The sequence below is a fragment of the Palaemon carinicauda genome, unplaced genomic scaffold, assembly GCF_036898095.1.
Source record: "Palaemon carinicauda isolate YSFRI2023 unplaced genomic scaffold, ASM3689809v2 scaffold3305, whole genome shotgun sequence".
Taxonomy (NCBI): Eukaryota; Metazoa; Arthropoda; class Malacostraca; order Decapoda; family Palaemonidae; genus Palaemon; species Palaemon carinicauda.
In genome coordinates, this window is record NW_027170984.1 from 1 (window position 1) to 18,357 (window position 18,357).

Sequence of the window (18,357 nt, forward strand, 5' to 3'; positions counted from 1 at the left end):
ACATACAAGCAGGACCATATGCACAATACAGTATATATCTCTGTATGCATTCATGCACACACAGGCATTCATGCACACACAAGCAGGACCATATGCACAATACAGTATATATCTCTGTATGTATTCATGCACACACAGCATTCATGCACACACAAGCAGGACCATATGCACAATACTGTATATATCTCTGTATGTATTCATGCACACACAAGCATTCATGCACACACAAGCGTGACCACATGCACAATACTGTATATATCTCTGTATGTATTCATGCACACACAAGCATTCATGCACACACAAGCGTGACCACATGCACAATACTGTATATATCTCTGTATGTATTCATGCACACACAAGCATTCATGCACACACAAGCGTGACCACATGCACAATACTGTATATATCTCTGTATGTATTCATGCACACACAAGCGTGACCACATGCACAATACTGTATATATCTCTGTATGTATTCATGCACACACAAGCATTCATGCACACACAAGTGTGACCACATGCACAATACTGTATATATCTCTGTATGTATTCATGCACACACAAGCATTCATGCACACACAAGCGTGACCACATGCACAATACTGTATATATCTCTGTATGTATTCATGCACACACAAGCATTCATGCACACACAAGCAGGACCACATTGCACAATACAGTATACTATCTCTGTATGTATTCATGCACACACAAGCAGGACCACATGCACAATACTGTATATATCTCTGTATGTATTCATGCACACACAAGCATTCATGCACACACAAGCATGACCATATGCACAATACAGTATATATCTCTGTATGTATTCATGCACACAAGCATTCATGCACACACAAGCAAGACCATATGCATAATACAGTATATATCTCTGTATGTATTCATGCACACACAAGCATTCATGCACACACAAGCATGACCATATGCACAATACTGTATATATCTGTGTATGTATTCATGCACACACAAGCATTCATGCACACACAAGCATGACCATATGCACAATACAGTATATATCTCTGTATGTATTCATGCACACACAAGCATTCATGCACACACAAGCAGGACCATATGCACAATACTGTATATATCTCTATGTATTCATGCACACACAAGCATTCATGCACACACAGGCATTCAGGCACACACAAGCATGACCATATGCGCAATACAGTATATATCTCTGTATGTATTCATGCACACACAAGCATTCATGCACACACAAGCATGACCATATGCACAATACAGTATATATCTCTGTATGTATTCATGCACACACAAGCATTCATGCACACACAAGCATGACCATATGCACAATACTGTATATATCTGTGTATGTATTCATGCACACACAAGCATTCATGCACACACAAGCATGACCATATGCACAATACAGTATATATCTCTGTATGTATTCATGCACACACAAGCATTCATGCACACACAAGCAGGACCATATGCACAATACAGTATATATCTCTGTATGTATTCATGCACACACAAGCATTCATGCACACACAAGCATGACCATATGCACAATACTGTATATATCTGTGTATGTATTCATGCACACACAAGCATTCATGCACACAAGCAGGACCATATGCACAATACTGTATATATGTGTATGTATTCATGCACACACAAGCATGACCATATGCAAAATACAGTATATATCTCTGTATGTATTCATGCACACACATGCATTCATGCACACACAAGCAGGACCATATGCACAATACAGTATATATCTCTGTATGTATTCATGCACACACATGCATTCATGCACACACAAGCATGACCATATGCACAATACAGTATATATCTCTGTATGTATTCATGCAAACACAAGCATTCATGCAAACACAAGCATTCATGCAAACACAAGCATTCATGCACACACAAGCATGACCATATGCAAAATACAGTATATATCTGTGTATGTATTCATGCACACACAAGCATTCATGCACACACAAGCAGACCATATGCACATTACTGTATATATCTCTGTATGTATTCATGCACACACAAGCATTCATGCACACAAGCAAGACCATATGCACAATACTGTATATATGTGTATGTATTCATGCACACACAAGCATTCATGCACACACAAGCATGACCATATGCAAAATACAGTATATATCTCTGTATGTATTCATGCACACACATGCATTCATGCACACACAAGCAGGACCATATGCACAATACAGTATATATCTGTGTATGTATTCATGCAAACACAAGCATTCATGCACACACAAGCATGACCATATGCACAATACAGTATATATCTGTGTATGTATTCATGCACACACAAGCATTCATGCACACACAAGCAGGACCATATGCACAATACAGTATATATCTCTATGCATTAATGCACACACAAGCATTCATGCACACACAAGCATGACCATATGCAAAATACAGTATATATCTCTGTATGCATTCATGCACACACAAGCATTCATGCACACACAATTATGACCATATGCACAATACAGTATATATCTCTGTATGCATTCATGCACACACAAGCATTCATGCACACACAAGCATGACCATATGCAAAATACAGTATATATCTCTATGCATTCATGCACACACAAGCATTCATGCAAACACAAGCATGACCATATGCACAATACAGTATATATCTCTGTATGTATTCATGCACACACATGCATTCATGCACACACAAGCAGGACCATATGCACAATACTGTATATATCTGTGTATGTATTCATGCACACACAAGCATTCATGCACACACAAGCATTCATGCACACAAGCAGGACCATATGCACAATACTGTATATATCTGTGTATGTATTCATGCACACACAAGCATTCATGCACACACAAGCATGACCATATGCAAAATACAGTATATATCTGTGTATGTATTCATGCACACACAAGCATTCATGCACACACAAGCAGGACCATATGCACAATACAGTATATATCTCTGTATGCATTCATGCACACACAAGCATTCATGCACACACAAGCATTCATGCACACACAAGCATGACCATATGCACAATACAGTATATATCTCTGTATGTATTCATGGCACACTCAAGCATTCATGCACACACAAGCATTCATGCACACACAAGCATGACCATATGCACAATACAGTATATATCTCTGTATGTATTCATGCACACACAAGCATTCATGCACACACAAGCATGACCATATGCACAATACTGTATATAGGCCTATCTCTGTATGTATTCATGCACACTCAAGCATTCATGCACACACAAGCATTCATGCACACACAAACATTCATGCACACACAAGCAGGACCATATGCACAATACAGTATATATCTCTGTATGTATTCATGCACACTCAAGCATTCATGCACACACAAGCAGGACCATATGCACAATACTGTATATATCTCTGTATGTATTCATGCACACACAAGCATGACCATATGCACAATACTGTATATAGGCCTATCTCTGTATGTATTCATGCACACTCAAGCATTCATGCACACACAAGCATTCATGCACACACAAACATTCATGCACACACAAGCAGGACCATATGCACAATACAGTATATATCTCTGTATGTATTCATGCACACTCAAGCATTCATGCACACACAAGCATTCATGCACACACAAGCATGACCATATGCACAATACAGTATATATCTCTGTATGTATTCATGCACACACAAGCATGACCATATGCACAATACAGTATATATCTCTGTATGTATTCATGCACACTCAAGCATTCATGCACACACAAGCATTCATGCACACACAAGCAGGGACCATATGCACAATACTGTATATATCTCTGTATGTATTCATGCACACACAAGCATTCATGCACACACAAGCATTCATGCACACACAAGCATGACCATATGCACAATACTGTATATAGGCCTATCTCTGTATGTATTCATGCACACTCAAGCATTCATGCACACACAAGCATTCATGCACACACAAACATTCATGCACACACAAGCAGGACATATGCACAATACAGTATATATCTCTGTATGTAGTCATGCACACTCAAGCATTCATGCACACACAAGCATTCATGCACACACAAGCATTCATGCACACACAAACATTCATGCACACACAAGCAGGACCATATGCACAATACAGTATATATCTCTGTATGTATTCATGCACACTCATGCATTCATGCACACACAAGCATTCATGCACACACAAGCATTCATGCACACACAAGCATGACCATATGCACAATACAGTATATATCTCTGTATGTATTCATGCACACACAAGCAGGACCATATGCACAATACTGTATATATGTGTATGTATTCATGCACACACAAGCATTCATGCACCATACAAGCATGACCATATGCAAAATACAGTATATATCTCTGTATGTATTCATGCACACACATGCATTCATGCACACACAAGCAGGACCATATGCACAATACAGTATATATCTGTGTATGTATTCATGCAAACACAAGCATTCATGCACACACAAGTATGACCATATGCAAAATACAGTATATATCTGTGTATGTATTCATGCACACACAAGCATTCATGCACACACAAGCAGGACCATATGCACAATACTGTATATATCTGTGTATGTATTCATGCACACACAAGCATTCATGCACACACAAGCAGGACCATATGCACAATACAGTATATATCTCTGTATTTATTCATGCACACACAAGCATTCATGCACACACAAGCATGACCATATGCACAATACAGTATATATCTCTGTATTTATTCATGCACATACATGCATTCATGCACACACATGCATTCATGCACACACAAGCATGACCATATGCACAATACAGTATATATCTCTGTATGCATTCATGCACACACAAGCATTCATGCACACAAGCATGACCATATGCACAATACAGTATATATCTCTGTATGCATTCATGCACACACAAGCATTCATGCACACAAGCAGGGACCATATGCACAATACTGTATATATGTGTATGTATTCATGCACACACAAGCATTCATGCACACACAAGCAGGACCATATGCACAATACAGTATATATCTCTGTATGTATTCATGCACACACAAGCATTCATGCACACACAAGCATGACCATATGCACAATACAGTATATATCTCTGTATGTATTCATGCACACACAGGCATTCATGCACACACAAGCATGACCATATGCCACAATACAGTATATATCTCTGTATGTATTCATGCACACACAAGCATTCATGCACACACAAGCATGACCATATGCACAATACTGTATATATCTATGTGTATGTATTCCCAACTGCAATTGCTAGTAACAGTGGGTGGCTCCCAATAAAGTAAACAAACTAATCATGATCCTATTCACACACATAATAAATGTGGGTGAAATCCTAGTGCAGAAAACTTCCATAAACCCAGCCACTTAATAAACATTCAAAGCTCACCAAAAGTACATCAAACCCTTTCACATTCTTTTCCCTTTAGAGAATATCATTATTATTATTTGCTAAGCTACAACCCTAGTTGGAAAAGCAGGATGCCACCTTTATTGTTATTATTATCATTATTATTATTATTATAATTGCTAGCTAAGCTACAACCCTAGTTGGAAAAGCAGGCTGCTATAAGCCCAAGGGCTCCTACAGGGAAAAACAGCCCAGTGAGGAAAGTTAATAAACTACAAGAGTAGTTATGAACAATTAAAACAACATATTTTAAGAATGGTAATACCATTAAAATAGAACTTTCACATATGAATCATTAAGAGAGACTTATGTCAGCCTGTTCAATATAAAAACATTCACTTCAAGTTTGAACTTCAAAAGTTCCACCAATGATGATTATTATTATTATTATTATCACTAGCTAAGCTACAACCCTAGTTAGAAAAACAGGATGCTAAAAGCCCATGGGCTCCAACAGGGAAAATAGCCCAGTGAGGAAGGGAAACAAGGAAAAATAAAATATTCTAAGAACAGTAACATTAAAATATTTCCTATATATACCCTAAAAACTTCAACAAAACAAGAGAAATTAGATAGAATAATGTGCCCGAGTGTACCCTTAAGCAAGAGAACTCTAGCCCAAAACAGTAGAAGACCATGGTACAGAGGCTATGGCACTACCAAATCTAGAGAACAATAGTGCTGTAGTTAACCCCTCGAGTGAAGAAGATTTGTTTGGTAATCTCAGTGTTGTCAGGGGTATGAGGACAGAAGAGAATCTGCAAAGAATTATGCCAGGACTATTCAGTGTATGTGTGGGTAAAAGAAAAATGAGCCGTAACCAGAGAGAAGGATCCAATATAGTACTGTTTGGCTAGTCAAAGGACCACATAATTCTCTAGCGGTAGTATCTCAAAGGCTGGCTGGTGCTCTGGCCAACCTACTACCTAATGAATTTTGGGGGGGTAACAGGATATAGAAATGAGTACAACCTCACGAATTGCTAACAATGACCTACAGAAGAGAGAAACACAGAGATAAAATCCCACATTCAAATCATAACACATTATGCTCCATCATCACACTGCACAGCACACGCACAATGAATGCCAAGAAAGCTGTCTATATAAGGCTGTACATTTTTACTTTAAGTACTGTGCTGTGTACTATTTTGCAGCCAACTACATGCTTAGCAGTACTGTAAAACACTGGCTGTACAGTATTCATGCAAGGTAATCTTTGGGACTGTGCACTGCAATCACACAAGATCTAGCCTATCTCAACAATGTGGTTTAGAATTTATGTCTTTTATGCCATGAGCAGACACATAGCACAGCTGCAAATAGGAAGAACCCTAATAAATTATGAAAAATACCAACAATAATCTTGCTAGTTTACTAGAATTTACATCACATGCAAGACATTTCAGTAGTTTACAAAGAAAGTCAGAAGATTTAGGGACTATTAAGTGTATCAATTTTCTATCCCCCCCCCCTACGAGAAACAGTTACCCACATACAATTTATTAATACTATAAAAATATGAACTCAGTGGCCCAGTACTGAAAGAGGAAAAGTAGTTAGTGAAGGGTATTACTATATTGATAAAAAAAGAAAAGGGTACTTCAACTGAAAAAGTTAGCCATTGCAAAGAAGAATAAAATCCTTTAAGAAGTTTACTGACAGTTGCTGTAAGACCTAGGAAACACCAAAGAGGGCAGACCCACTCAAGCTCTATAGTTTCTAGCAGTGTCTGCAGCCTCCCCCATCCTTGTGAGCAAAGGATGGGGGGCATTGGGGGAGTCTATTGATCTACCCTGCTAAGTCATCAGCAACCATTAATTGGCTCACCTGGTCTTACTTGATTGAGAGGCAACTTGGACACTGATCATATGTATATATGGCCATTATCTACGAAACTGTCCTGTCCCTTGCCTCTGCCATTCATAAGCAACTTTTAAAAGGCATTTTAAATACAGGGGATACTTAAAGCTCTAGCAGAGAACAATCAAGGAATTTGAAGGCGGTCAGCAGGTAGAACAAGAAGCCACATGACAAAACAAAGAGGAAGATTTGGTAAGCTTATGGAATGAATGTTTAAAACCAATAAATAAAGACAAAAAACATGAATTGAAGGAAGCTACCTAAACAAATTGGAACAATGAAGAAGACATAATGATAACTATGAATTGATGGATACGGACTTTGCAAGAAGTAGTAATAGAGAAGGACATCTCAGAAGATGCAAATTGGAAAAAGCAACAGCAATGACACTTCATTTGCAAGAACCTTTAAACCTTCAAACTGGATGTCTTGTTACAAAGATGATGGACATCCACCCATTGACGTTAGCTTTTATACATGTAGATAAAGCCTAACCTAAGGTTCAAGCACAATGTATGTTACTGAATCAAGAGAGTTTTCTCACCTTTGTATAAATTTTCAAAAGTCATCTTCTCGGCACTTAATCCTCACGCACTTAAGAGTGTTGCTTGGCACACTTTGTACTCTCGAGTCTGAAAGTTCTTCTTCGCTCGAAACTACTAATAAGTTCAGTGGATACAATCCACTTGGTGGACAGTAAGAGTTCTTTGGCTTGACGGTACACTCAGGCACTATATCTATCTGAAATGATACAAACAGTTCTTTAAAAAAAACAATTGTACCAAGTATATGACCTTGTTTTCCTTAAACTGATACCTAAACAATAACTTTTCTAACAAGAATGAGAACAGACAACACTGTATATACAATGGATTATGATATATGCATATATATATATATATATATATATATATATATATATATATATATATATATATGTGTGTGTGTGTGTGTGTGGTGTGTGTGTTTATATGAATAATATATACACACACAAATTACATATAATACATGTAATATTACATACTGTGTGTGTATATATTATATATATATATATATATAGTATATATATATATATATATATATATATATTATATATATATATATATGTGTGGTGTATGTATACATAGTTTATGTATTATATTACTATAGTGTAAACACATACATATACACAATTATAGAATATACAGGCACATTATATATATATATGTGTATATATATATATATATATATATATATATATATATATATGTGTGTGTGTGTGTGTGCGTGTGTGTGTAAACAAACAAAATAGGAATAAAATATATAATAGATTAGGACATCAAATAAAATTCTAATTAAGAATTTTGTCTACTTCGCTTGTTGTATAACGTCATTGCCATTTTAAAAATGTTAAGAATCTTCTACCACAAAGTAATATATGCCAAAGTTAAAATTAAAAAAGAATATATATATATATATATATATATATATATACATATATATATATATATATATATATATATATAAAGTATGATTTCAAACAATTCTTAAAACAGAACGCTCAGGAAGTACGCTATCAGCTGATATATACCACCATCGTACATACAGAATGTACACGCGCACACCTACATAAGCGTACACACACACACACATGGTTGAGCAGTCATAGCCGGGAGGGAGACTACACGGGTATATGGGGTTCCCTATATCAGCTGAGAGAGGAGAGAGAGGAGAGAAGAGAGGAGAGAGAGAGAGAGAGAGGAGAGAGAGAGAGAGATGAGAGAGAGACCCATTATTCAAGCTCATGAATTGACAGTTCGAAAGTTATCCCGTTACTTTGCTTTTATACTTAAGTTTGTTTTATTCATTTGTCGTAATGATGTTTTTAACAACTCGAATATTGTGCCAATTTACTTAACTATTACATTTGTAAACTTATCAAAATTATTAAGTAAATATAAATAGCAATTGCATACAACCTGTTACTTAACAATGGTACACACTACGGCTTATCTTGCTTGTCTGGCAATTGATGCATGTCTTCGCCCATTCCCGGGCATCCTTTTTGATCCCTGGCCAGATATACTTTTCAGAGAGGAGGCGAGCAGTGGTGCAGCTGAGGGGTGTGAAAGTCCATGGATGATGTCGAATATTTTTCTTCTGCAGGAAGCCGGAATCCAAGGGCGTAGGCGGCCGTTTGCTGGTGTCGCAGAGGATAGTTACTTCCTGCTGGCCCAAGGGGGAATTGCAGTTATCTCGAGCGCAGATGGCCCCGTCAGGGGGATCCTGTGCCTCTAGGTCGGTGCGCTGCTCGGATGCGAGGTTGGTGTAGTCAATTCCCAGGTGGATTACGTCGATTTCAATCCTTGAAAGGGCGTCTGCGACTGGGTTTTTATTTCCGGGAACGTAGCTTATGGTGCACCCGAATTCGGCAATTGCTGCGAGATGACGTTGTTGTCGGGAGGACCATACGTCTGTTGATTTTGTGAAGTCGTGTACGAGGGGTTGATGGTCCATCGCGATGGTGAAGGGTATGCCCTCCTGGATGTGCCTGAAGTGGCGGACGGCGAAGAGTTCCCTATCGAAGGTGCTGTATATTGTTTCGGCGAGTTTCAGTTTTCTGCTGAGGAATGCCAATGGTCGAGGAGAACCATCGACAAGCTGTTCCAGCACAGCCCCACAGGCGACGTTGCTGGCATCGGTCGTCAGTCGCATAGGGGCATTGTCGTCGAAATGAGCCAGGGTGGTGGCTTTGGCGAGGACGTCCTTTGTCCGGGTGAATGCATGTTGTTGTGGGGAACCCCACTCAAGTTTCTTCGCCTTTCCCTTCAGGACGTCGTCGAGGGGTGTCAGGGTCTGTGCGATGTTGGGGATGAAGCGCCTGTAGTAATTGACCATCCCCAGGAACTCCTGAAGTTGGCGGGTGGTCGTAGGTGTCTGGAACTTTCTGATGGCACCCACCTTGGTTGTCAGGGGTTTTACCCCACTCGAGGACACGCGATGACAGAGAAAGTCCACTCCTTCAGCGCCGAATGTGCATTTGTCGAAACGTACAACTAGGCCATTCTCCTGCAGGCGTTTGAGGACGGCGCGGACGTGCCTCGGGTGTTCCTCCTTGGTACTTGAGAATATCAGGATGTCATCGACGTAGCAGACGCAGAATGGTAGGTCGCCCAGGATGCTATCCATTAGGCGTTGGAAGGTCGCCCCCGCATTGCGTAGACCGAAGGTTAAGTATGCAAAGGTGTAGGATCCGAACGGTGTCACAATGGCAGTTTTCGGAATGTCCTCTGGAAATACGGGGACCTGGAAGTAAGACTTGAGAAGGTCCATCTTGGTGAAGTATTTCGCGCCATGCAACGCATTCGTCAGGTCTTGCATGTTTGGCAGAGGGTAGTGGTCGGGCGTTGTGATGAGGTTGAGGCGCCTGTAGTCGCCGCAAGGTCTCCAGGTCCAGTCAGGCTTCTTTACCACGTGTAGGGGAGATGCCCAGGGGCTCGATGCTTTCTTACAGATACCCATGCGTTCCATGTCCTCAAAGGCGCGTTTGGCGTCCCTCAGCTTCTGGGGCGGTAGGCGGCGGAATTTGGCGTGTGTAGGAGGTCCCGTCGTCATGATGTTGTGGTAGATCCCGTGCTTGGAGGGGAATCCCGGCGATTGTCAGAGCTCGGGCTTGAAAATGTCAGGAAATTCTTGCAGAAGGTCGGCGTAGGGCTGCGTCATTACAGCGGATACGGACATTGTGGCAGGGCCGGCTCTCAGGGCGCGGGACCGGCAGGTTCCTGTGTCGATAAGGCGTTTCCCGGCAACGTCGACAAGTAGTCCATGGTGAGCGAGGAAATCTGCACCGAGGAGAGGGCGACTGACGTCAGCGATGGCGAAGGGCCAGGAATACGAACGGCCCCGGATAGATATCCTGAGGATCCTAGTCCTATAACACCGTATGGGAGACCCCTTGGCGGCGACGAGCGAGGGGGCGTCTTTGCTGGGACCACGGTCTAGGTCGGCTTGTGACGGCGGGAACATTGACTGCATAGCGCTGGTGTCGACCATGAGTCTATGGTTGGAGACGGTGTTGAGGATATAGAAACCATTTTTGCTTTGGTTTCCTGCAGCTGCGATGGTGGTAGGGGGTTTCACATGGCGTCATCTTCTAGGGAAATTGCATGGTGCCCTACATTTCTTTGCGTCGCTGCCGAACTGCTGGTGGTAGAAGCACCATGCTGGATTAGGCCTAGGGTTCGGACGTGTCGGTTGCGGTGGTTTCCTCCTTGCCAGAGCGTCGATCTCGTCGTCGTCATCAGGAGGCGTTGATGAAGAGTCTATGGAAGAGCAGCTGAAGGAGGAGAACGAAGATGATATTGATGATGCCCCGAGGTGAGATGCTTTGGAGGCCTCGTGGAGCTTCTGAGCTTTCGACAGGAGTTCGTTCATCGGAAGTGTGTCGGCATCCATCAATTGGGCCCTTACGTCCTGCAGCAGGCGTCGAAAGAGAATCTCGCGAAATAGGCTAATCTCGCGCCGTCGGCCGTTGCTGTCGGTCTCGGGAAGCATTAACAGGCCGGTCAACTCGTCCCACGCCTCGACAGGAGAGGTGTCACCCATGGGTTTGCCGGCGAGGTCCAGGACTTTCTGTGCCCTTGCTGAAACGGAGAGTGAGAAGATACCGATGAGTTTCATTCTCAGGTCGTCGTTGGAAACTTGGCCAGCCCGGGCATCGAGCCATGGGGAAATCTTGTCGAATACCTCCTCTGGGATGGAGGTGAGAACGATGTCGGCCTTGGCGCAGGAGTCGCTGAGCCTAGTGACTCTGAAGAGTACGTCCACTCTCAGGAACCAGGAAGCGGTGTTGTGTTGAGAAAACGGCGGTAGTTTGACTTTGGGTGTGGAGGCGAGGCCGTTGGGCGTTATGGGTGGGTTGAATCCACCATTGTGGTCAGTTGACGAGTCGGCAAAGAGGTGGAAGTTGATTTGTCGGTTAAGCTCATCCTACTGGCTTACAAATGCACCGAGGTGTGGGAGCACCAAAGGCCGAAGCTCACACCTAAGGTAAACGGAGTAAAAGAAGGTAGCATGGCCGTAATAAGTCCGTTAATGGCAAAGCCAAAACCGCTGATGCTACTTCAACTCCGGGGTCACCAGTTGTAAGGACAGTGAGACGAGCTATCACCAACAACAACTGACAGTTTATTCAAACATGTGCGAGAATATAATACAAGGTGCGGACGGAAAAGTAGCATGCGCGCAGGCGCCAATCTGGCTTGAACTAACCGCCACAATATGTGTGTTTTTTCACACATACAAATGCTTGAAATACAAGTCACTAGAAATAGGTAGCAAAATGATAAATACATAAAATTGTAGCTCTGAGGAAGCGGAATGAATATATACAGTGAACCACAGTGTGGCGAAAAAGAGAATTTAAATGAAATGGAGAACTCGATGAGAATGCTGGATGACGGAGGGAGCGATGTCCTTACACTCCTGTCTAGTATGCAACTGCTGAATCTCATCTTAATTTGCTGGATAAAAAACTTGTGGTCTATTAAATGTCGTATTATTGATCTAAATATTAATATCGGGTGTCGTCGTTCAGTTAGTTCTTTATGTACTATATGTTGCTTAAGATTTTTCATAACTTTGATCATCCTTTGCGTTCAGAGTGTACCATCTTATATATAGTACTAGGTATGCAGTAAATTCTAACAGCCATGCCTTTTCCATCATAAGGCTCAATGCTACACAGTATTTAAGAAGTTTTAATAAAGCTGTGACAAGAAGACAGATTGTGAAATGATCTTCCTAATCGGGCAGTTGAATCGGTGGAACTTCAAAAGTTCAAACTTACAGCAAATGTTTTTATATTGGACAGATTGCCATAAGTCTCTCTTCATAGTTTATATATGATGGATCTATTTAAACAGTGATAGTGATTATAAAGCATTTTATATTGATTGTTCATTACTTTTCATGCTAGTTGATTTATTTCCTTTTCTCACTGGGTTGTTTTTCTTTGTTGGAGCCCTCGGGCTTATAGCATCCTGCTTTTCCAACTATGATTTTAGTTTAGCTAATAATAATAATAATAATAATAATAATAATAATAATAATAACAATAATAATAATAATAATAATAATAATAATAATAATAATAATAATAATAACAACAATAATAATAATAATAATAATAATAATAATAATAATAAATTGTAGCATTATACAGTAAAAGACTCGTTATCGCACAATTACATTTAATATTTGAAAATACCAGTACAGTAAAAGATTGTTAAAAAATAAAAATTATCTCTGAAATATGTTAAATTACTTTAACTTATCCTTTGAATAGATGTCTAATTCTATTACATTAGAATATATTTTGTAGCATAAGCATTATAAATAGCGCAATAAGTTGAAATCATAATTTCAGGTTCGGGCCACAGATAGGGATGAAGGTAATAATGCTTCTATTACATATTCTTTTATCACCAATGATAAATCCGATGATGATGTAGCTTTTGCCATCAATCCTAGCACTGGTGTTATAACAACAACCAAGGTATTTAATTTTTTTTTTGTAGTAGCTAGTAATTGAATTTGTATATAAGATTTTTATGAATTCAACTTTTAAATATGTGGCTTATATTATTTCATTAAAGTGCACTGTTTTTTCTAAACATTAGTAAAATATTTTTAATTTGGGACCTTTGCCCTTTTATAGGTTCTAGATCATGAAGCAAAGAAGGTTTATCATGTGGCAGTACAAGCAAGTGATCAGGGCAACCCTCCTCGTAATGCAACCAAAGTAATTAAGATAGAGGTGTTGGATTTAAATGACCAACGACATACTTTTCCATCTTCATCAGTGACATTGAAATTGAAAGAAGGTGTCAAAGTTGGTGAGGAAGTAGGCTCAGTTAGTGCTGGGGATCGAGATAGAGGGGAAAGTGGCCGAGTAATATACACCATTCTTTCTGGTAATAAATTTGGAACATTTGATATAAACAAGACCACTGGACAAGTTTTTACTGTCAGGGAGGTTGACTATGAAAAAGTAACTGAATATATACTTGAGGTTAAAGCAGAAGATTCAACGGCCATCAATCCTCAAAGTTCAATCATAAAAGTCGAAATTGAAATTCAGGATGAAAATGACCAATCTCCGGTCTTTGAAGATGACCCTATCACTTTTTCTATCATTGAGAGCACTGCTATAGGTACACCTGTGTATAACTTCACTGCAACTGATCTTGACTCAGGAGATAATGGATATATCCAGTACTCTTTAGCTCAACAAACTCCAAAGAATGCTTTTAAACTAGATGCCACAACAGGTTTATTGACGTTGATGGCACCACTTGACTATGAAGAGCATCGTGAATACACTCTAGTTGTAACAGCTTCAGATCAACCTCGGGATGAAAGTCATCGTCGCCAAGCTTCAGTTACTGCTCGCATTTTGATTGAGGATTCCAATGACAACTCTCCAAAGTTTGTGTCACGTGGACGTGTTGACATTATGGAGGATGAACCAGAAGATTATCCAGTTCTACATGTGATAGCTACTGATGAAGATTCCCTTGATAATGGGCGTGTTACATATATTATCACTTCAGGTAATGAAGATGGTAGTTTTTCTTTAGGATACGAGACTGGAATCCTCACAATTATCAAGACACTGGATCGTGAACATGCTACTCATTATCATATAAATGTCACTGCCAGTGATCATGGTCAGCCACCCCGATCTGCAATGCAAGTAATAGAGGTATTTGTGGAAGATGTTAATGACAACTCTCCTAAATTTGGTCAGCTTGTTTATCATGCTAATGTATCTGAAGGGGCTCCTCCAGGAGCATCTGTTATAAAAGTGACAGCCTCTGACTGTGATAGTGTCTCTAATAGTAATTTGACTTACATCATACCTGCAGGAATAGGAGATAATAAATTTCGTATTGATCCAGCAACTGGTATTATACATACTGTTACATCTCTTGATCGGGAAGTAAAGGAGATGTACAACTTGACTGTCTATGTGAAAGATGGATCTTTTCCAGCTCAGTATGACACTGCCTCAGTTCTAGTGACTCTGATTGATATCAATGATCATGATCCTGAATTTCGGGACTCTTGCTATCCACTGAGAGTTCCCGAAAACACTGACCTTTCAGTAATTCACACAGTGTTAGCAACAGATAAAGATGATGGCTTGAATGGGGAAGTTAGATATTCAATTACTGATGGCAATGTTGATAACAAATTTAGTATTGACTCCTACTCAGGACAGCTATCATCACGCCGTCTTGACAGAGAAAGTCAATCAAAATATTTTTTGGTCATTACTGCTGAGGATCGTGCATCCCCGTCATCAAGAAAAGGAATATGTAACATTACAATTACAGTGGAAGACCTTAATGACAATGAACCAAAATTCTCTCAAAATCGTTACACAGCTTCACTAGCTGAAGATGTTCCACCAGATACTACAGTGCTTACTGTTAGAGCTACAGATGAAGATCATGGGGAAAATTCGCATATTACTTATTCACTGAGTAATGAAACAATATGGCTTTTCAAGATTGATAATGAGACTGGTGTTATCACAACTGCAGGGTAAATATAAACTGTTTTCCTCGTTTTCAGACATGGTCAATGTTTACAGTATATTCTTTCACCCTTGAATGCCATAGGAATATAAAAAAGTATTTTAGAGAACGACCCAAATCTTTAATATATTTTATCTTTCATGTTTGGAGTATATGTAGGGTTATTTGAGAAAAATAATATAATGTGTTATTTTGTGATATTAATTTTTTATTACTTTAATTTTCAGGCCTTGAATAAAGAGTTTTATCATTGCCCTTAAAGAATATTCTAGAATTATTTGTATGTAGAATATGAAATGGTATCTGTTACATTATATTTTCAGATATTTTGACTATGAGAAAGAAAGTGTATATACATTTGAAGTCCGTGCTACTGATGGTGGTCGGTATGATGTTCGTTCTGGAGTAGCTCAAGTGCAGATCACCATAACAGATGTTAATGACAATAAGCCTGTTTTCAACTCTTATCCCTTCACTGTCCGTGTACCTGTTTATTCCCAACCAGGCCACCAGCTATTACAAGTCACTGCTAGTGACAAAGATGAAGGAGTAAATGCAGATATCATTTATACGTAAGTTGATTTACTTTTCCTAGTAAATAATCATATCAGTCAAATTAATGCTCAGAACCCAGTGCTGTATTTCAAAATGTTTTTGTCACATCCTTAAATTAATATGCGAATAAACTCCATTTTTAATTTTGCCATGAATATTTTTTGAGATTCCATTCTGTACTGCTATTTAAAAGAAAACTATTTGAGATGAACTTCGGTATTCAAGCACAGTATTTAAAATTATGAATAATATTCTTGTTTATTCCAACAGTTTAGCAAATGAACCTTCAAATAACAAATTCCGTATAAATCCCGAGACTGGAATTGTAACAGCCACAAGTCCTCTTGGGTTGGAAAGGGGTCGCTTGTTTCACTTGAAAGTTGTAGCCTCAGATCGTGGACAGGTACCTCAATCTTCTACTGGCCTGATAGAGATTATGGTAGGGGATGCAACTTCAGCAACTACACTTCGGTTTAAGAACTTAACGTATGCAGTGAAGCTCAATGAAAATGCTCCATCTGGATATAATGTTCTGCAAGTGGCTGCCTTTCGTTCAGATGGCCGACGCTACACAATTGAATATAGTTTTGGTTCTGGAAATGAAGAAAATATATTTGATATCGACAAAAACAATGGTCAGATTACAGTTAAAGATCCTAGTAAATTAGATTTTGAAAAATATCCCCAAATAAGACTTATTGTTGTTGCTCAAACAGAGGAGGAAACACCATTATATGCATATACTAGTGTAAGAATTGCATTGTTGGATGTAAATGACAATGCTCCACGATTCACTCAAGATAATTACATTTCTTATGTATGGGAAGGCAATAAAAAGGGCGCATATGTTATGCAGGTTTTAGCCACAGATGATGACACTGATATTAATGCTAATATTGTGTACCATATTGTTGATGGTAACCATGATAATGCTTTTGTGATTGATCCGCCATTTTCTGGAATAGTTAAGATAAATATAGTGCTTGATCGTGAAATCAGAGATGCATATCGGTTAACCATTATTGCAACAGATGAGGGATCACCACAACTTACTGGGACTTGCACTTTAAGAATCAAAATAGTGGATGCCAATGATAACCAGCCAACATTCCCCCCACATTCTCTTGTACAAGTTTCTGAAGGTAAGTGTTTTATAATAATGTTTTCATTTCTGATGCACAAATGCAAAATTTTATTTTGAAATAATACTGATTATGTTTATATCATAGTGATTATATGTGTTTCTTAAATTCATTTACCTACAGGTTCTGAAGTGGGAACAGTGATTACAACCATCACTGCTAATGATGTTGATACAAATCCAGCCATTACATACAATTTTGCAACCAATGGAAACCCTCACAATATGTTCAGTATTGATAAATTTAGCGGTAAGATTACCTTAGCAGTGCCACTCGACCATGAAACAAGGGCTGAATATATGCTGCAGGTAGAGGCCTCTGATGCAGCTCATGTTGCAAGAACTTCTATAACTGTCCAAGTTTTGGATGAAAATGACAATTCTCCTTTATTCACTCAACAAGCCTACCAGGTTACATTAAAGGAGCTCTCTGTAGCAGGAACTTCGGTTATCAGGGTTAGTATTCTATTCATATTTTTTCAGCACTATTTGTACTGAAGCAAGTACTGTACGTATTTTATACTCTACTGGCATTTTCATAAACCATGATAATGTGTGTTCAGCTTTTATAATTTAGTATTTTAAGGCTTTCATGTTAGGAAAGGGTTGGTGACTTTAGAGTAAAATTTTAACTTTAATAGTATAATTTGTTATTTCTATCTTCACTTGATGTTCTTATTGCTTTGTTCTCAAAA

The 18,357-nt window shown here is 39.2% G+C and overlaps 1 protein-coding gene across 1 annotated transcript; it reads left to right on the plus strand.

The window, feature by feature from the left end:
- Window positions 1-13,790: 13,790 nt before the first annotated feature.
- LOC137636572 (protein dachsous-like) lies at window positions 13,791-18,118 on the plus strand (the record flags this gene model as incomplete). Its single annotated transcript, XM_068368967.1, has 5 exons — window positions 13,791-13,919; window positions 14,082-15,973; window positions 16,290-16,538; window positions 16,792-17,663; window positions 17,787-18,118. Coding segments are annotated over 5 exons (3,474 nt in total), but the record flags the coding sequence as incomplete, so codon positions are not given.
- Between the last annotated feature and the right edge of the window lie 239 nt (window positions 18,119-18,357).